The sequence below is a fragment of the Arctopsyche grandis genome, chromosome 13 (genome assembly GCF_051622035.1).
Source record: "Arctopsyche grandis isolate Sample6627 chromosome 13, ASM5162203v2, whole genome shotgun sequence".
Classification (NCBI taxonomy): Eukaryota; Metazoa; Arthropoda; class Insecta; order Trichoptera; family Hydropsychidae; genus Arctopsyche; species Arctopsyche grandis.
Window position 1 is genome coordinate 10,476,349 of NC_135367.1, and position 19,808 is coordinate 10,496,156.

Sequence of the window (19,808 nt, forward strand, 5' to 3'; positions counted from 1 at the left end):
CATATGTATGCCTGTGTTGTACCCAATGAATGTTACAACACAAGTATTAAGGTGCGTACGTTGCACTCGCATAATCTAAATCGAAATAGATATTTATATTATAATTATAATTTTTAAATACATAGATATCTGAAATATTGCTATTTATATAGATTTCAAGATTTATTTTATATATTTGCTCAAATTTTCTTAAATATACATACATACATACATACATATAAAAACCATACGATTGATTGAACATTAAGTGTCTTTCAAGTGTTCAAATTAAATACATACATACATATGCTTTGAATTTGCATGCTAATTAAAAGAAATTGTATTCTATAATATAAAAATCAAGATTTTAAACAATTTTCAAGAACTTCCTCATAATTATTATATTATATGTATATCCAAAATCATATATTTATAAAAAAATCTCAAATATAACATAATCTGTACAAAATCTAGTTATTTCATATCAAAAGTTATCAAACGTACATATATATTTCATAGTTGATAAAAATTGTATAGAACAATTTCATTATTCAATTATTTTAATTGAAAATAAGTTATTATATAATTATTTAAATTATAACACAGTCAAACTTCTTTCTAACAAAAATCATTCTACTCTACATACATATGTATATTTACATACAGTTTATTTTTATCTTAACACATACACATGTACATATGTAGTTACAGCCGGGTTTGACTGTATGCCAATGTTTATGCCAAATCCTCATTCATTGCATGTACCCATCCATCGACCATTACAATAATTACGTTGACTGAAACACACATAGTATTACATACATACATATGTTATCACGCTCATTGTATCATTATTATTATCGTTATTTGTACTGACTGTGCAATTTTACTAATGAATGAGGATTTGCCGTCGCGTTTTCCTTCCCTATGAAATTATATTATATTATTCACTGTGATTATTAAGTAGATAAACAAAAAAAAACATACCTACATATATACATACATATTTATAAAACAACTACGAAATAGTTAAGTTAATTAATTTTCGATTTTCAAAGTGATCAACATTGTCTATAAAATATGTATTATAAATTTTATGTATAGTGGGACCAAGGATGTTGACGGGACATGAAAGAAAAATCAGAAACATGTTTTATATAACTAGTATATTTAAACAAAATTTATTTTATTGTGTTGATAAATAAATATTTATTATTATTCAAAAACTCTTTTATTGCTACACAAATACATATAACATACTTAAATACATCGAAATTGTATTCAATCTGGTGGTAGCGGCAATTCATCTTCTTCTTCGTTAACTTTCTTTGCTGAACTTGTGCTCTAAATGTAAAAACATATTCACTATTATAATATATGTATGTACCTATATGATATAACATTTCACAATAAAACTGAAAACTCTACTTACCATCCTTTTCAAAGAATGATTAGAAGCCGCAGACTGTGGTGGAGGTGAAGCCTAATTTACAATTAACAAATAAACAAATATACAACAAAAATACATGAACGAAGTACATACATATATCTAAATATAATCATACAAAAATTAAATCTCATGGAATAAATATTAATAAGTTCTTACATATGCAGCGTTAGAGCTGGAAAAACCTTGCCATTGATTTGACACACGATTCAATGGTTGACTCAATTTGTTAACTAAAAATATATATTATATTAAAAAGTAACATATACAAATTTATATACATATACATATGTATATATATATATCATAAATCATATGGAACATACCACTAGCAGCAGTTCCCGGAGGAGAGAAACTACCCCTCGAAGATCCACCACTACCGATAGTCATAGGTGACCCTGCATTACAATGCATTATTTAAAAATATCATCTAAATATAAATAAAAAAAACCAAACACAATAGCTAAACAACAACCTGAACTATGATTTGAAACATTGTGCTGTCGCTGAACTCTCTGTAACTCAGCTGCCCATTTTTCCGTTTCTCGTAAGCCTTGATCTCCACATAATTTCACTATCAACTTCAAACCTACAATTTTTCAATACCATCAGACACTTCTCTATCGATAGAAACAAACCAATATACACGTCAATTACATTCTAAATTGTCGGGAAACCTCTCTCTCAGCTTCTTATAAGAGGTGAGTGCTTCTTGATACCGACCAGCCGCTCTCAGACAAGCGCCTTCTTCCAATCCCCATTCCACCTGTGACACAAATCGACAAATAAAATAACTCAAATAGATCAAATAAATTCATTGAAGGATATTTACGTGTCCAGGAGAGAGCATAGCAGCTCTTCTATAGTACTGAATAGCTCCGCTCGGATCACCAGACGAGCGAGCATGCGAACCCAACCAACCTAATATTTCTGGACTTCCAGGAAACACAGCATCAGCCTGTAAAAATGTTAATTCGATCAATACCTTTGGATACAAATACCATTTTTTCAAAATTGGGAATAGAGTGACGCACGTCCAAATAGCACTGTTGAGCCATTGTGATATCTCCGGACTCCTCGTACATGCGAGCCATTTCAATCAGGATGCTAGGATCGCTCGGCATTTCTGCTAATACTTGATGGTACCTTTAATATTTATATATATAGACAATTATTACCCCTTTCAAACATATCCCAATGGGAATACAAATGATCCAAATAACAAAAAATTTGAGCCTACTTTCTAGATGTTTAGAAACATAACTTGAATTATGATGAAAATCCTTATACAAACCGAAAAGAATAATGAAAAATAGAAACCAATGAGCAGCAGAATCCATCTGTCCAGCAGCTCGTGCACACGCAGCTAGACGTACCCGCGCACATGCATCAGATGGAACAGCACGCAAAGCACGCTCGTAGCACGAAGCAGCTTCAGCACGCTCACCCAACTTTTCACAAGCTAAACCTACAATAAAAAAGAATAAGCACACCGCTATCCCTGATTTAAAAAACCAACAAGATATTAAATATATATGGATACCAAGATTATAAACAGGATCCCGAGCCGACGGAGCAATAGCAGTAGCTTCCCGCAGCAAAGATCGTGCTCCACGCCAACGTTGACCGCGACCTTCACACAAAGCACGGGTTACCAAAGCAGCAGCATCAGGCCCACCAGCTCCTCCAGAACACGCCAACTCTGACAACTCTCCGGCCGAAGTCATATCACCCTCCTATAAATTAAATTAACTTCAAAATTGAACCCCAAAGCTTGAAACATTTGTTAGAACCATAGATATAGAATACCATAGATACGCCCTTACGCTCTAAGCCGATCACCCTGTTGGACCATGCACAAACAAAGAAGTGCATGGTCCAACTCTCAGTAGCTAGTTAACTTCCAAGTAGGAAGGTTGATTGACATTTTTCGAAAATGCCGACGTGTTCAGTGAAATTGTGTTACAATTACTCAAGAAAACATAAAAAGGCGGATGGCATCACATATCATATGTAAGAATTAATATATAATGTCTTCAATTATAGTAGTATTTTAACATATAATGAAATATCGGCGCGATGTATGTAGTTTTGTATGCAGTGATAGAACAGCCGTCGATAACCTCTGCCACAGATGTCTCTAAATGCGGTCTCCGTGACGGGCCGGAATGTGAAATTACCGAAAATGCAAATATCGGAAGGCAAAGATCGAAATCTCACTTAATTTGTACTCACGTACATACTCACTTAATTTGCGCGAACAGGATACAACAGGAACAATAGGAATAGGCTTTTCCTCCCGTATTCTGCGCGCGCACATTTATACGGGAGGAAAAGCCTGTTCCTCTTGTTCCTGTTGTATCCTGCTCGCGCAAATTAAGTGAGTATGTACCGTTTACCATGCACCATTTTTTTTTTGATCTTTCGACTTAAGATCTTTCGATTTTCGATCTTTGCCTTCCGATATTTGCGTTTTCGGTAATTTCACATTCCGGCCCGTGAGGTAGACCCCTCTAAATGCATTACGTTTAAATACATTACGTTAAATACATATACATTAAGTTTAAAACTACAAACAATGAACTAAATATTAAAGTGTCAGCTTTAAAAATGATCGTTGTGGAAGTTACTAGTATTTAAATATTGTAATAGTTAATGATGATTTTGTGGCGGCTCGCTTATATGACATGGTCGAGTTTGGTTGCCTTCCTGCGAGTGGGGACCAACCCGGCTGGGTTCGGAGAGCCGCTACTCACTCTGTCTTCAGCTGTCATATAATAAACACGTGCATTAACATGCCAGTCGTCTCATTCGTTCATCCTCCATACTGGTGACCCCCGACATCGAGTCACGCAGCCTCGATCAATTTCAACATGCCGCTCATCCCTGCCTCGCCGCGCCCCCATCGCCATCAACACAGCACGCCGCGGCCCGCGGGTGACAATAAACGAGCAGACACGGCTACCTACCTACCTACCTACCTACCGACGTCCAGCCACAACGTCGATGACAGGTGCTTAAAAAAATGGGGGAGCGAATGAGACGACGATCTTGACAGCTGGATGTGGAGTCATGCGCGATCCACTACACATAGAACGGTCATCCAGCACCACAAGACATACACCACCTCAGCATCATCATCATCATCATCATCAAGGCCCCGTCCGTCCCCACGAGCGTCGTCACGCCGAGACGGGCGGTAGCGCTACAACACCTCCACGAGCCACAACGACTCACAGTCCAGCTCGGAGTATCATCAACCACATCGATGCCCCTGCCGCCCCCGCCGCCCCACCAACCAACATCAGCCTCGGAAGAGCGGCGCCGCCGCAGCATCGCATCGCATCGGCGCGACCATCGGACCAGCCACCGTCCTGCTCGCGACGTCACCGCCCTCGAATCTACCGACCATTCAGGGCGGTACACCTATGTACACAGCGGATGACCCACGTCAACAATTTTTTTTCTCCCACGTAATAATTTTTTCTCTTTGTGTAACAATAATTTTTTTCTTTTGTAAAATTTGTTTCTTTGTAATTTTGGTATCGCTGATGCTGGGGGGGAGTGATGTGGCGGCTCGCTTATATGACATGGTCGAGTTTGGTTGCCTTCCTGCGAGTGGGGACCAACCCGGCTGGGTTCGGAGAGCCGCTACTCACTCTGTCTTCAGCTGTCATATAATAAACACGTGCATTAACATGCCAGTCGTCTCATTCGTTCATCCTCCATAGTTTTATTATAGTAACATACATTTGTAGTTTAATATAGTATGTATAGCTAAATATTTTTTTCTTGATATGGCTTTATTAGTTTGATTTACTGTCACGCGGAGTGTCCAATAAAATAAAGTTATAAATAAAATAAAACTTCAGTGCATGTACATAAACTGGTTGCTGACCACTGCCGACCGCTGCGTCGACCTTTTTTTTTACCACTTCCCCGCTAGTTAAACCCCCCGCACCCCTCAGTTACTGGCGACAAGATCTCCAACGAAATTAGTGTGTAAAGGTATATCTATGTATATTCTATATCTATGGTTAGAAAACTTTCAATACTAACCACCAGTGCGATGAAAGCAAGATTGGAATGTGCGATCGCTCGCAAAGCACGATCCGGTCGAGCTGCCAAACGACGAAGAGCTGCACGTGCTGCTGCAGCACGACCAGCACGCAAAGCAGCACGAGCTCCAGCAGCTTCCAAAGTACCAGCTAGCAAAGCACAAGGAGACCCTCTCAATGCTTCCGCACACCATTCTACACTGTTATTCAAAGCGGATATCAATGTTTATGCGTTAATTAAATTAGTATTATCATACTTAAACATACCCATTTGGATCATTGATTGATATAGCGTGTGCTGCTCTTAAAACGCATCGGGCAGCATTAGCACGTTCTCTCTGAACCCACATGCTCAATCTATCAGCACGAATTACATCGGCGAATACCATTGCATCAGTATCACCTTCCTAGTACGAAAAAAAAACCATCGAATGACAAGATCACATATGGAATAAAAATAATTGCTCCTTTATACTTACTTCAGGTGTGGCAAACTTTTCTTCAAACTCTTCATCCATTTCTACTTCTATCAGCGATTGAAAAGCTGCCTTTGCACCCTCCATATCAGAAAGAGCAACTTGACACAATACCAAATGTAAGCCTTAAAAATGAAATACGTGCTTACATAATACGATTAATTATATGATTCTAATCCCACCATACTAACAACATATACACAAAACCATACCAGTTTTAAAATCAGGTCCTTCATGCATCATATGCTGAAAATTAGTTACCGCATCTCTAAATTTACCCATCCTCACTAGCAACAATCCAATGTTGTGCATTATTTTCAACCTATAGAAATCATAAAATGAAAATAAAATATCCGCATGGCTAAATGTATCAAAGTTAGTAACATTAATATTACTTCAAATCTTTTTCCGTCGATGGAGTTCTATCTAATGCCATTCTGAAGAGCTTGAGAGCTCTCCGATGTTCACCGTGAGCAAAATGAATATTTGCTGCGTTCAATCGTGGACAAGCAGCAGCACGTCCTGGCAATAATCCAGCTCCACCAGCAGCTCCACTGCCTCCAGCGCCACTTCCTCGAGTCAAAGCAGCCAAAGCTTGCAAAGCCTCTCCTCCGAGTCCTGCTTTCTCATACGCACAGGACAAATTTAGCACAACCTGAAAATACCGATGTAAATAAAATGACTTTGTAGCATTAATCAAACAGATAAAAAAGCATGCTTACAGAAAATGTTATATCTAAATTGTGAGAGTCGCTTATTCCCGCTTGATCTTGTAACCGTATCAATTGCCTTTCAAGGTTCGACGCTTCCTGAGCTTTAGATAAAGACTGAAATACGAAAATAGATATTTAAATCCGTATAAATCGAAATATAATACAAAGCTAGTTTGGATATACTTTCGCCGGGTCGTATTTAGAAGTGGAACTGGCAGTAGCATCAGGATCTGCCGGAATTCTAAGAGCACTCGATTCCTCCACCAATATCATTATTTTATTTTCCATTTGCCTCACATTCTCATCAATGCTAAAAACATACATAGTGTATAATTGGACATACATAAGACTCAATTTAAATTAAACATTACTCACGAGTCCTCTTTTGGCTGCTGTAACGGTGGTGCTGCAATTTTGCCCTGAGGTGAGGAACTAAATCCGGCAGCTCTGACTGCAGTCATGGGTCTAGGAGCATTTCCAGGAGCCCCAGTACCTAATCGACCAGTTACAGCACGGCCTGTTCCCAACATACCCGTTGCTAAACGAACTACTCCACCAGTCTGCCGAAATGCCTTAAATTTAAATACATTATTTCATTGACACTCTTTAAATAAATCATATGCTTGCATCGAATTGTTGGATTCGAGATTTTACCCCTGTTCCCATTCTACTTGCTCCTCTCTTTCCGATTGCCGTAGTACGCAACGTCTCTTGTAATACTTCATCCTGTTCCAGCATTCTTGAATCCAAAGCAGCTGGAATATCATCAAATCCAGCATAAATGTCGTCATCGTCGTTTATTTTAGATCCTGTTGCTTTCGCTATATAAACCATTTTGTTTATATCAATAAAGAATATATTTATTCCTCAAAATATTATATAACTACTCTTATTCTCTTATATTGTATTAAAATTACTAAGCCGATTGTTAAACTTGACACATTCAATGTCAAAACCTATTGTGTACTAAAAAGGTTACTATGGTTTCAGAGCTACTGTCATGAAATAGCAAGATTCAATAAAGCTGTCCAAGATTAAGTATAATCCTATCATAATATTAATATTTTTTAATGTATGTAGTTTGTGTATTAAAAACAAAAATATAAGGCTTATAAATATTTATTTTTATTTAGTAAAACTTGACATTATATGATGCATATTTAATTTATGCTTGAATAACAGGTCTGCTAGTGCGACCTTCGAGTCCTTCATTTGTCGCTGCAAATCCAGTGCCTCCACGGTTCAGAGGAATGAGATCATCTTCCGTCAATTGCTCGCCAGTCAAAGGATGTTTCCAATCTTTCTTTATGAGTTTTTCGCAACATTCACTCGTAATAACATCTCCCGTCGACTTTAATACAACGCACGCCACTGAATTACTCAAAATATCATGAGTGACTGGACACATATACCTGTAAACACACGAAGTAAATACACAAGAGATCAACGTAAAATAAGTACTCGAAAGATTAAACGTACCTGTTTTCTTTGGCTATTAATGATTTCTTATCATCTGGATCGTTCACAAGAGTCCATTTAACTTCAATCAAATCTTTCATTTTCAAAGTTTTTCCGGTAATAGGACAAAGCACTTTTGATTCCGGTTTGTTCATTTTAGTCAATTTGGCATCTGGAAGTTGGGACGGCACCCAGAAGCTTGGTAATTCCTTGTTTTTACCCGCAGCCATATTTGAGACCGATTTTTGAGATGCCTCGCCACCATTCGATTTGACAGAAGTGCTAGCAATATTCTTTTCCCCGTCGAAAAATTTCTTGAGTTGTGACTTTTTGACAGCTGCCTCCAATTCGGCAATCTCATCCTCGCCTTTCCTCTTTTGACGTTCATACTCTTTCAACTGTCGGCTGTATTCATTCTTCTTCGATATGATGTATTGCAGAATCGCTTCTTTATCAAACAAATATCCTTCTTTGGTTATTACTGGATTCCGGCAGGGTTGTAATGTCAAATTGCAGCAATCGAATCCCTTCAATTGGAAAGCATCGTTTAATTTAAATACACGATTTAAGTTTTAAATTACTGGGGTGTTTTTTACCTTAACAGAGTCCTTTCCAACACGTTGACTGTACGTTCCGTAACCTGAAGCAGCAGCATCCTTCTTTTTTTCATGGTAAGTGTATACGGCACCTGCTGTACAGTTTCGAGCGTGACGTGTCATATCTATAATGAGCGAAGTTCATAAATTCAACAAGAATTATTACTATTCAATTACCATTAATCGTCTTTCATTTATATTGCATGCAAATAATTTAGCAAGAGACGATATAACATATGAAATGTAGTACAAATCTTCGATATTTATGGAAACATACTTTAGATGATCTTGTTAAGAACGGAAAACACAGATGCAAACAAGACGAGGCTCAAACAGCTGTCAGTGTCAAATGCGTATGTACTACACATGAAACGTAAATTACTCAAACACGACCATGCCTAAAAAATAATTGTATCCTTAGAAATGTTTCGCAGATTATTCCGTAGAAAGCTATCTCGCACACGTCACTAAAACCTAACATCTGGCACCCGAAATTTCTATCCATTGAGTTCTACCCAAGTGAATTTTCATACTGACGATAACTCGAGTGACAGATATTCTGTATTCGCGATTTTCATGACAACAATATTTTCCTGTGTAATAGGATTATTCGTCACATTGCGGTGGTCACAAAGACAATTTTTGCCATGAAAATCGCGAATACACAATATTTGGCACTCAAGTTCTCGTTAGTATGATGGACTTTTATCAAATCTATAATGCAAATGAAACAAGCCTGTACTGGAAGTGTTTACTGACAAAAACGCTGGTTTCAATGAGAGAAAAGTCCACTCCTGGACATAAATCGTCCAAAGAAAGGATTATTGTCATGTATTGCGGAAACGCATCAGGAATTCATGAAATTAAACTTTCGATGATTGAGAAAGATAAGAAAACTCGATCTTTTAATGGAACTGAAATGAAAATTCTTCCCGTCGATTATTATAGTCAGAAAGGGGCATGGGTGGACAGGGAGGTTTTTGAAGATTGGTTCAAAAATAAATGGTTTCCAGAGGTGCAAGATTTTAAAAAAAAATAGCGGATTGCTATAGAAAGCAGTATTGTTAATAGATAATTCTCCTTCTCATCCAAGCGAAAGCATATTGAAAACAAACGATGGACTTATGGTTACAAAACTTTTGCACCCTAATGTGACATCATTAATGAAACGTCTTTATCGTCAGTCTTCTGAAAACTCTTGTTGAGCAAGATGACAACCTGATCAATTTCTGGAAAAAAATGACGATATTGGATGCTATACACGGAATAACACAATCTTGGTCAAAAGTAAAGCCAGTAACACTTGTTCGATCATGGGGAAATATTTTTAGGGGATGGAACGAATGGCGCAGTCCACACACACGATATCTACTACCGATATTTCCATATCCAGTTCCCATATTGCAACCTGTGGTTGCTATTTAGAAACTGGACATGGAAATATCGGTAGTAGATATCGTGTGTGTGGACGGCGCCAATGAGACGACTGGCTTGTTAATGCACGTGTTTATTACGACGGCCGAAGACGAAGTGATAGTAGCAACTCTGAACGCGGCCGAGTTGGACCAACTCGCAGGAAAGTGACGGAATTCGACCATGTCATATAGTGAGCCGCCACAGATTCTTCCTCACATGGAAGAGAATGAAGCAAGTGATATATCTGAAATATGTGGATTATTGGATAATTTAAAATGTTTTGAAAACATCGAAGAGTGGCTTATAGAACAGGTGGTCGAGTGAAAGGTTTCGACCGTTTCCCGGCCTATGGAAATTCAGTTGAGTTTGAAAGAGGATCGTTTATTTGCGTTCAATTGGTACAATGGTTATTGTATGTACGAAGAGGTTTCTTCGGAGATGTGATCTAGTTGAACTCTAGAGGCTCACTCTGCCGGTGGAGGTTGCTGCGTTGCTTTATATATGGAAGTTCTAAGCGTGCGTGTGCAAAAGATCTCTTTGTTCTCCAGGGCACGTGTTCTCAGGGCGAGAGTTTTATAGCTTTGGGGTCAAAGCCAGGACGATGTCCGTAAGAGAATGGGGTCATACGCTTCCTTTGTTTCCAAGACACGTGTATAGAAACACGTGTCGACCTTTTGACGAGGCGAGCGTGTGCCATGCGTTAATGACTTTCCTGGATATGTGTCGCAGTGACCTGATGAGATCATTTCAGTTGTACTATATGCCTACAGGCTCAATCATGATTTAAGTCATAAAATGGTAATAAAATCAAAATTGTTATCAATAAAAAATAAACAAAGAAAATTATATTTCCATCTTTCCCTTTTTATAAAACACAATAAAGCTGGCAATTAGCTCTGGCCCGTTAAAAAATAGCACTAAACAACGTGTTTATATATTTAATGAGTTTTTAACTCTTATATTTTTCGGGTGGAAAAAAATGTATAGAACCAATTATTCCAATAGCGTATACCTGTTATCCAATTATGTTACGACCATACTCAGTAGACATTTAACTTTAAGGTTAGAATTTCTCTGTAATACTACTTCTTATATGCATTCATTTGTCATATTCTAATACTAAAATAATGTAAGTAAACCTTTATTTTTCGGATATATCGAATATATTCATAACCAAGCTACGGAATCATATTCTCTACATTTTAGTAATTCAATCGTAACTTGCACATAATGCTCATAAAGCCGAGTAAATTATATAAATATGAAATATAAATCCACTTAGGGCGGTTTCAGACTAGCGTTTTATACGCGCGTATAAGCTCGTTTTTTGAAGTGCGTGTATGTACGAGCGTTGTCGCGCTTATAAGCTCGTACAAGCACGAAAAGCGAGAGGCCCCGAGCGACCACCCGTGAAATTGACAACTTCACATTGCAGTGGATACACATATTTAGTTCGTTTCACAATGTCATATACTATTGAACGTCTTATTATTGAAATTGAATCACGTCCAGCAATATGGGATAGTAGGACCAAGGAATATTCTAATAGAATAATAAAACGAAATGCTTGGGAGGAATTATGTGCAGCACTGAAACCCAACTTTGAAGAGATGACAAGTGCAGAAAAATGTCTCACAGGTATGTTGATTGATGATTTAACATTGCTTGAATCTATATTTTTTATCATCACATGAGTTAAAACCATTACTGTTTACTGTTAAATTATTTTATGTGTAATGCAAGAAATAAATGTTATTTTATATTTAATCTTATGCATATTTTGATTGCCGTGGAAGTGCTCCTGCATCACTCACAAAGTAGTCAGTAAAATTGTCGCCAATATCATATGCCGTTTTTTTTCTTGTGCTTGGTAATAAGTTACCTTCAGTATCTTGAGTGTCATTTGTTGTCGTTGAAATAGAATTATTCTCTCTTTGACGAACAAAATTATGTAGAACACAACAAGATTTTACAATATCTTCGCAGAAATCAATTGACACATTTAGTGGTCGGTGGAGGATCCGCCATGTATTATCCAGAATTCCAAATGCACATTCGATATGGCGCCGGGCTCTAGAAAGTCTGTAATTGTAAATTCTTTGTTTTGGTGACAAATTGTTGCCACTATATGGTCTTTACACATTTTCTTCCAACCCAAAAGCCTCATCGCCAATAAAAGTGAACGGTAATGGTTCGCCTGAACTATGTAAGGGTCTGGCTTTAGGAATATTTAATGACTTTTCATTAATCATTTTATATAGTGTACTCTTTTTGTATATTTGCGAATCTGCACTCTTTCGTAAAAACCCACGTCAATGAAAATAAAATTAAAATCTGAATCACAAACTGCTAATAGCACAAGAGAAAAATAATGCTTATAATTATAGTAAAGTGAGCCACTGTGCGCCGGCTGAACTACTTCTATATGTTTGCCATCGATAGCACCTAGAAGATTAGGAAAGTTTGCGGCATTGTTGAAGTCTTTCGCAATTTTCAACCATTCTTCTTCTGATGATGGCGGCATGCATATAAATTTCAAAGAATTCAATATTGTCAAACAAGTTTCCCGCACAATGCTTGATTATTGTAGAAATCCCACATTTGTATGAATAATGCAGCTCGGTAAATGTGCATCCCGATGCTAGAAACCGGCAACAATTTATTTTGTTATTTTTAATTTGTACATTTATTTAATTACCTGTTTCAGGCACTACTATTCAGAAAAAATGGAAAAGCATTAGAGATGCATTTTCACGAGAACTGAAGAAGAATAATTCAAAAAGCGGGTCTGGAACCAAAATCTCAAAGCCTTACGCCTATTTCAACAATCTGTTATTTTTGAAGCCGCTGTATGAAACAAAACCAAAAGAACAAGATAATACAGACGGCAACGAAATTTTAAACATTGAGGATGATATTAACGATGACCATATTAATGCTTCTGATATTTATGTTCAGACAACTAAGCCTAGCACGTCAGGAAAAAGAAAATACGAAGAACATTTGTTTAAAATCTTAGCAGATAGTGTTTTAAATAAAAGAAGAAATATGGAAACAGGTGACAATGATCCTGACAAACAATTTTTGCTATCGTTACTGCCCGATTTAAAAAATATGGATCAGAGCACAAAATTTGATGTTAAATTTGATATAATGAGTGTTATGAAGAGATATAAAGATTTCAACAAGCCATATTCAGAATACGGATATCGGACAGGCGCTACTACTCAGTATTCATCTTCGCCATCAAACGCAAGCCCCCCATCCGTTTCGTCTTCTCCATCGCCATCTACTTCCAACATTCATACAAATTTGACCGAATACCAATCCCCGTATTCAAATTCGCCATCAAACGCAAGCCCCCCACCCGTTTCGTCTACTCCATCGCCATCCACTTCCAACATTGATAAAAATGTTAGAGAATACCAATCCCCGTATTCAAATTCGCCATCAAACGCAAGCCCCCCATCCGTTTCGTCTACTCCACCGCCATCTACTTCCAACATTCATACAAATTTTAGAGAACACCAATCCCCGGAGTGTGGTGAAGAAATTTATCGAGATTTGTTTAAAAACTGAAAATGTTAATTTTGTGGAAATAAATTTGGTATACGTAAACATTTGACTTTTACTACTAACCTTATTGTGATCACGAGCCTCTCCTCACCACATATGCTTTTTCTTAACAGAGTGTCCTTATGCTCTAACCCTGATTTTAATGGGTCTATATGACTTGAAAGAATGTTAAATTACAGAAAACGCAAATATCGGAAGGAAAAGATCGAAAATCGAAAGATCTTAAGTCGAAAGATCAAAAAAAAAATGGTGCACGGTAAACGGTACATACTCACTCAATTTGCGCGAGCAGGATACAACAGGAACAAGAGGAACATGCTTTTCCTCCCGTATTCTGCGCGCGCACATTAACACGGGAGGAAAAGCATGTTCCTCTTGTTCCTGTTGTATCCTGCTCGCGCAAATTAAATGAGTATGTACCGTTTACCATGCACCATTTTTTTTTTGATCTTTGCATTCTGATATTTGCGTTTTCTGTAATTTAACATTCTGTCAAATCACGGAGACCGGATTTTAATATATGTATTTAACAATACATCAAAAGTGCTCAAAGACATTCTGAAGTAATTTTTGAATCGTTTAGAATCACTTCGCAGTTCTGGGTAAAGTGTATTAAACTGACCGGTTGACAGTCTTGATGCAACTATCGGTGACACCCAGCATCTTTTTCGTCTTCTTCGATGGCGAATAAGTAACGCAAATAGCAATGTTTCTTCGTCGGAATCCATGTTGATGCTAACTCACTACTGGAACACGCTGGAATAAGCCCTTGTAAGCGAGTCCGGTTTATTGAAATGTGCCGAAACGACATAATACGCGCAGAAAAATACGCTAGTCTGAAACCGCCCTTACTTATATTAATAGTTTGACAGCTTATTTACAAAAAAAAAATCTAATTCTCTCCATCTTTCATTTGACAATCGAAACACTTTCATTTGTAATAACGCTTAATACTTTAGTATTACAAAAACCATTTAGTCGATTAGTGAAAAGATTCATTTTTATAAAATGATGTTTGATAAATATAGCATAAAACTATCTAGATTATTTTCAATATTTTTTTAACCAAATTGTACATTTTATTTCAGCATATATATATGTATATCTGCCCAAGAATGAATAACGTAATCCGATGTCTACATTTAAACAATCCCATAAAACCAAAGCATTTTCAAAAATCATTTATCGTCAGGTTGATTCATATAAATAGGTATTCTACTTCAACAGAAGCCACTCAATATAAAGACCCAAACTATGAAGATGAAATTACCGACGTATCACCAAGAGTGCTGCGTAAGAAACCACAGATTGAACCATTCCTAAAGAACCTATTCATTTCGAACTTCCAAAAAGATCTCTTAGCATTTCCCGAAGTCCTCAACAAATCAGAAATGGAAGTGATGGATCTACGAGTCAAAAATATCGAATATATAGTTTCGAATAAAACACTCTCTTTTGATGAAAAACAAGCAGAGTTGAAGAGAACTAAAGTCTATGGCGCTCCGGCGACAGCTTTTCACGGTGGATACGAAGCCATCGTCACTGAACGGTGCAAATTCTTGGAAACTTTGGCGGCTCAATGCGTCCCGTCTGCAGTAGCTATAAAGAATCACTGGTTTGGCATCACCACCTTATATGAAGGACTCGACAGAAATGGTGTTGACTCTTTGATGCCAGAGATTGCCGCCGGTGACGTTCACATAAACACGTGTCTGAAGGAAACTATGAGTAATGTCCCAGATCAAGAAAGTATACTGTGCAATGCTTATCTTTCCTCACAAGGGGAATGGCACATAACGGGACGAAAGTTGTTGAAGAATGCAAAAGATGGTTACTTTGTGGTAATTTGCTCCGTGGAAAATGAACCAGTACAGACATTCTTGGTACACCCTGGTGCAATAAATGTCTCCATTCAATCACCGTGCGTTAAATTTACGCACACTCCCGGTAATTCAATACAATTTGTAAAACATTATTATTTAATTGGATGTAAAATAGACTTAATATATTGACAATAATGCGTTGAATATATACATACATATATGTATATATACAATATGTATATGAAAAAATTGACCATATAATTTCATCGTTTTTCAAGACGATTTTTTCATGTCATCGATATTTAAAAATTCAAAGTTAATGTTTCAAACTTTCTTTACACTTACATATGTATATATGGATTCTGCGAACAAACGTTCACGGGCAAAAAGTTTACTGACATAATGTACCTGATATAAATTTCACGCGTCAGAACGTTCACGGATAAAATGTTCACACGAAATAACGTTCATGTGACAAAACAAACACCTTGTTCATACACGTCAAAAATATAGAATGTACCAAAGAATACCGTACGTACTTGCAGGATACCCGCTGCTGCCGGTTCATGCTGGATAAGTATGAACAGACCTTAGAGCATGTTGTAACAAAGATTTACACCTTGTCCTTTTACAGATTAATAAACATACATCGATAAGCCAGTCTAATCGAAAAATTTTCACTAAGTACAAAATTCATCCTTGAAATTTTCTTATGAAAGTTTTAATATATAAAAGGAAAATGTGTAAATCTTGGTCACTACACAATTCAGCGAATTCTTGAACAATTTCATCGCAAAAAAATCGTTTTCGAACGTGTGAACATTTTGTCGCGTGAACGTTTTGTATGTGAATTTTTTTTTCGAAAATGCTACTTGTGAATGCTATTTTTTGCTCAGACTTTCTAACGCGTGAATCTTCTATCGGGTACATTATGTCAGTGAGCGATTTTCCCGTGAACGTTAGCTCATGACGGCGCATATATGCTATACTTTAATATCAAAAACTTACACTTACTTTCATTGAATAGAATATTTTCATTATTTACAGCGCTTACATACATGCATATTTAATTGTTAATTTATTTATTTGTTCTTCAGCTACATTACTGGGATACCCGGATAAGTCACAAGAGAAAACGATAGACTCGAAAGTTGCTACTTTGATGACAAATCCGATAGCTATAAATCGTCTCGAAACTGCTGCAATATGCGTGGGACTCCTCCGTACTTCAATCAAATCTATAATACAAGCCACTCGTGATAAATACCTGGAGGGGACTGAATTCAGCAGTCTCCATTCTGTACAAAATCCCATCGCCAACGCCGTCGCTACCTTATATGCAATCGAGAGCATGGTGTACTTCACCGCTGGCTTGTTCGACGACTTTCAAAATGCAGACATCGAAATGGAGAGCGGTATCTGCCGACTGTACGCCACGAGGAGAACCTTCGACGCTATAAATTCACTGATCGAATGTGTCGGCTTTGACGAAGTACCCGATGAGTGTTACAAGTTCGCCGAGCAAGCCCGATTCTTAATGTTGAATGAAGAATATAACGACAAGATCGGCGTGTACATAGCCTTCAGTGGAATGAAACACGCTTCGGGTTTAATGGCCCAAGACGTTTTGAAGTTAAGAAATCCATTTTTATATCCTAAATTCGTTATCCAAAAACTATTTAAATCCAGAAAAATATTCAACGATGAACCCTCATTGTCTTTGGGATTGGAAGAAAATTTACATCCATCATTTCAAGATACAGCCAGGATGCTAGAGTATTGTGTATTGAGATTGCAATATGCTACAGAGAAAATATTTATGTATTACGGAGCAGAAATTTTCTCTGAACATAGGTAGACAAGTTCATACCTTTTTCCTTATTTTAATGGTTGTGGCTATTTGCAAGTACTATATCTGCGAATTATTGGTTATTTGTAGGTCTATATATATCTGCGAATTATTGGCTATTTGCAGATACTATATCTGCGACAGGCGCAAAGCCTTCTGCGCATGCGCGTGAACTTATAATCCGATTATAATTTCTTACATTTATTGTATGCTAGACTTGTTATTAATCAATCGTTCATTATACATGAGGCAAATAAATTTCGCACGTTATTATAATAGATTTATTTCATTTAGCTAGTTTGCGGCTTGTACTTGTATGTAGGTATTATACGTTGTATATGATAATAATTTTCTAACAATTAATAATATTAACTAAATTAGATTATATTTTTTACTCTACGTCACTTTATGAGTTCTAACTAAATTTTAAGAGGTTTAAAACAATTTTTTAACAGTTAACACGCTGACAGTTACAGTTCACGCGCATGCGCAGAAAGCTTTGCGCCTGTCGCAGATATAGTATCTGCAAATAGCCAATAATTCGCAGATATAGTACCTACAAATAGCCAATAATTCGCAGATATAGTACCTGCAAATAGCCACAACCTATTTTAATAAATCAAAATCAACCATATGTCAATGCACATTTTATCCACTCATTATTTTTGTGTTTATTTATATTTTTAGAACAATTTTAAGATTGACTGAGGTACTTGAAGAAATTTATGGGACTACGGCCAGCATTTCTAGGGCTTCAAGGTATAATAAGTGTCTATTATAATACATAATATTATATATATATATATATATATATATATATATATATATATATATATATATATATATATATATATATATATATATATATATATATATATATATATATATATATATATATATATATATATATATATATATATATATATATATATATATATATATATATATATATATATATATATATATATATATATATATATATATATATATATATATATATATATATATATATATATATATATATATATATATTATAATCTACATGTCTCTTGTAAAAAAATGACTTTTTTCACAGAGCGTATTGCATTGGTTTGCATATGAGCGACAATGAAATGACGATGACCTCGTTGCTTACCTATGTATCCCTAATGAGAGTTAAAAAACTCATATCCGATATTGACGATGGTAAGTATATTAACAAAGATAAAGTGCGTGAAGATATTGGATCAAAAGCAGTGAAACATGGAAGATCTCATTACGAACATTGCCTTGAAAGAGTCTTCTTTTAATTATGCATTATAATGGTTGACGTTTATTTAAAAACAAATTAACTCGTGCATATTATTTTATAGGGAGTATTGAATGCTTACTATAAACGTCTGGTTTCTGATTATTTAGTGAAAGTAAAATTGCACCTGTTGATTGTTTATAATAATTTTATTCATTATATTATTTAGCTGGTGCAAATTTACAATTTCTAAACTACTCACAATTGTTTGTATGTATGTACATAAATAGTATGTCGAATGTTGTATAATATATCATTGAAAATATATTTGTGATTTTATTTATTTGTTGAAATATATTATTACATTGAATATATTAGTATTTGCATACATATGATCTATAATCTATATCATTTGGTGCTGAAAACATTAAAATATGATTTTGGTGCGTACTTATATATGTATTATGAACAGACTACGGATAGTCATTAAGGCAATCGCAAATAACAATACACGTTCCAACAGCGCTGAAAGCAAGGACGCGGGAAAAAAAAGGATTTTCTAAGAAGTTAACAATAGCCAAAACGCCCTCCAAAGGCATTTTGCCCTAATGAGTATTCATCTATTATTCATGATGTTCATTTCATTTGCATACAAGTTTACTTTTGTTATATATTTTTTAGGTTAGGTTGTGTATTCTACACAAAATTTTAAGTTTGTATGAACAGGTAGCTCGTTTAAATATAAACTTGCTTAATAGAACCAACCTACATGGTTAATACTTTTAGAAATGCAACTTGTGTTTCTCAAAACTATACAATATAACAAAAAAAAAAAAAACTTATAAAATCCAGTAGTACATGTAGACAATTATTGTAACATGCTATTACTTATTTTTTTATTTAATAAAAATATATTCAAACTGAATTTGTTTTTATTTTTCATAGCTAATTTCAAGTTTCATAAAAATGCTACAAATTAAGTATTTTCATACATTATTCAATATATGTATAATACACATACATATGTAGGATTTTGAGCTCTTTTTTTCCTATTATGCTGTACATTATCATAAGAATAATTATGTATAATACTATAATTACTAACAAAAATAAAATAAATTGTAAAATAGGAAATGATCAGTAGATCAGTAGCTTTTAAAATAGATATAAGATCCGTTGTGAACATAAT

The 19,808-nt window shown here is 35.7% G+C and overlaps 4 protein-coding genes across 5 annotated transcripts; 2 read left to right on the forward strand and 2 right to left on the reverse strand.

The window, feature by feature from the left end:
* Positions 1–1,135: 1,135 nt before the first annotated feature.
* Positions 1,136–7,507, reverse strand: nompB (intraflagellar transport protein 88-like protein nompB). Its single transcript, XM_077444941.1, has 19 exons — positions 7,328–7,507; positions 7,049–7,245; positions 6,857–6,983; positions 6,683–6,787; positions 6,356–6,615; positions 6,173–6,282; positions 5,964–6,085; positions 5,752–5,891; positions 5,486–5,684; positions 2,970–3,162; positions 2,747–2,894; positions 2,461–2,572; positions 2,259–2,384; positions 2,084–2,192; positions 1,902–2,015; positions 1,753–1,824; positions 1,586–1,659; positions 1,412–1,462; positions 1,136–1,323 (listed from the first exon to the last, which is right to left on the reverse strand). Exons 1-19 carry the CDS (start codon positions 7,505–7,507, stop codon positions 1,261–1,263), a joined length of 2,502 nt encoding a protein of 833 aa, XP_077301067.1. The 3' UTR covers positions 1,136–1,260.
* A 268-nt stretch (positions 7,508–7,775) lies between these two features.
* On the reverse strand, positions 7,776–9,121 carry LOC143921113 (nitric oxide synthase-interacting protein homolog). Its single transcript, XM_077444240.1, has 4 exons — positions 9,005–9,121; positions 8,728–8,852; positions 8,153–8,658; positions 7,776–8,085 (listed from the first exon to the last, which is right to left on the reverse strand). Exons 2-4 carry the CDS (start codon positions 8,848–8,850, stop codon positions 7,839–7,841), a joined length of 876 nt encoding a protein of 291 aa, XP_077300366.1. The 5' UTR covers positions 8,851–8,852; positions 9,005–9,121; the 3' UTR covers positions 7,776–7,838.
* Positions 9,122–11,019: 1,898 nt separating this feature from the next.
* Positions 11,020–13,759, forward strand: LOC143921112 (uncharacterized). Its single transcript, XM_077444239.1, has 2 exons — positions 11,020–11,781; positions 12,851–13,759. Exons 1-2 carry the CDS (start codon positions 11,484–11,486, stop codon positions 13,720–13,722), a joined length of 1,170 nt encoding a protein of 389 aa, XP_077300365.1. The 5' UTR covers positions 11,020–11,483; the 3' UTR covers positions 13,723–13,759.
* LOC143921111 (complex I assembly factor Egm, mitochondrial-like) lies at positions 11,144–19,542 on the forward strand. 2 transcript variants are annotated; one of them, XM_077444238.1, is made up of 5 exons: positions 11,144–11,205; positions 14,808–15,666; positions 16,640–17,396; positions 18,079–18,150; positions 18,467–19,542. In XM_077444238.1, the coding sequence occupies exons 2-5, from the start codon at positions 14,817–14,819 to the stop codon at positions 18,678–18,680; spliced, it is 1,893 nt and encodes a 630-aa protein (XP_077300364.1). In that variant the 5' UTR covers positions 11,144–11,205; positions 14,808–14,816; the 3' UTR covers positions 18,681–19,542. The 2 variants fall into 2 exon arrangements, with proteins under 2 accessions (XP_077300364.1, XP_077300363.1); XM_077444237.1 differs by having other exon boundaries at positions 11,154–11,272.
* The last annotated feature ends 266 nt before the right edge of the window (positions 19,543–19,808 follow it).

Excerpts from the sequence above, each read along its gene's own strand:
- LOC143921113 (XM_077444240.1), bottom strand. The coding sequence starts at position 8,850 with ATGACACGTCACGCTCGAAACTGTACAGCAGGTGCCGTATACACTTAC. Across the intron at positions 8,659-8,727 it reads TTGGAAAGGACTCTGTTAAG|GGATTCGATTGCTGCAATTT; the intron begins GTAAAAAACACC and ends TTCCAATTGAAG. Across the intron at positions 8,086-8,152 it reads TTAATAGCCAAAGAAAACAG|GTATATGTGTCCAGTCACTC; the intron begins GTACGTTTAATC and ends GTGTGTTTACAG.
- LOC143921112 (XM_077444239.1), top strand. The coding sequence starts at position 11,484 with ATGTACGAGCGTTGTCGCGCTTATAAGCTCGTACAAGCACGAAAAGCG. Across the intron at positions 11,782-12,850 it reads TGCAGAAAAATGTCTCACAG|GCACTACTATTCAGAAAAAA; the intron begins GTATGTTGATTG and ends TACCTGTTTCAG.
- nompB (XM_077444941.1), bottom strand. The coding sequence starts at position 7,507 with ATGGTTTATATAGCGAAAGCAACAGGATCTAAAATAAACGACGATGAC. Across the intron at positions 5,892-5,963 it reads AAAAGTTTGCCACACCTGAA|GAAGGTGATACTGATGCAAT; the intron begins GTAAGTATAAAG and ends TTTTCGTACTAG. Across the intron at positions 1,825-1,901 it reads TGTTTCAAATCATAGTTCAG|GGTCACCTATGACTATCGGT; the intron begins GTTGTTGTTTAG and ends ATTGTAATGCAG.
- LOC143921111 (XM_077444238.1), top strand. The coding sequence starts at position 14,817 with ATGTATATCTGCCCAAGAATGAATAACGTAATCCGATGTCTACATTTA. Across the intron at positions 15,667-16,639 it reads TAAATTTACGCACACTCCCG|CTACATTACTGGGATACCCG; the intron begins GTAATTCAATAC and ends TTTGTTCTTCAG. Across the intron at positions 17,397-18,078 it reads GAAATTTTCTCTGAACATAG|AACAATTTTAAGATTGACTG; the intron begins GTAGACAAGTTC and ends TTATATTTTTAG.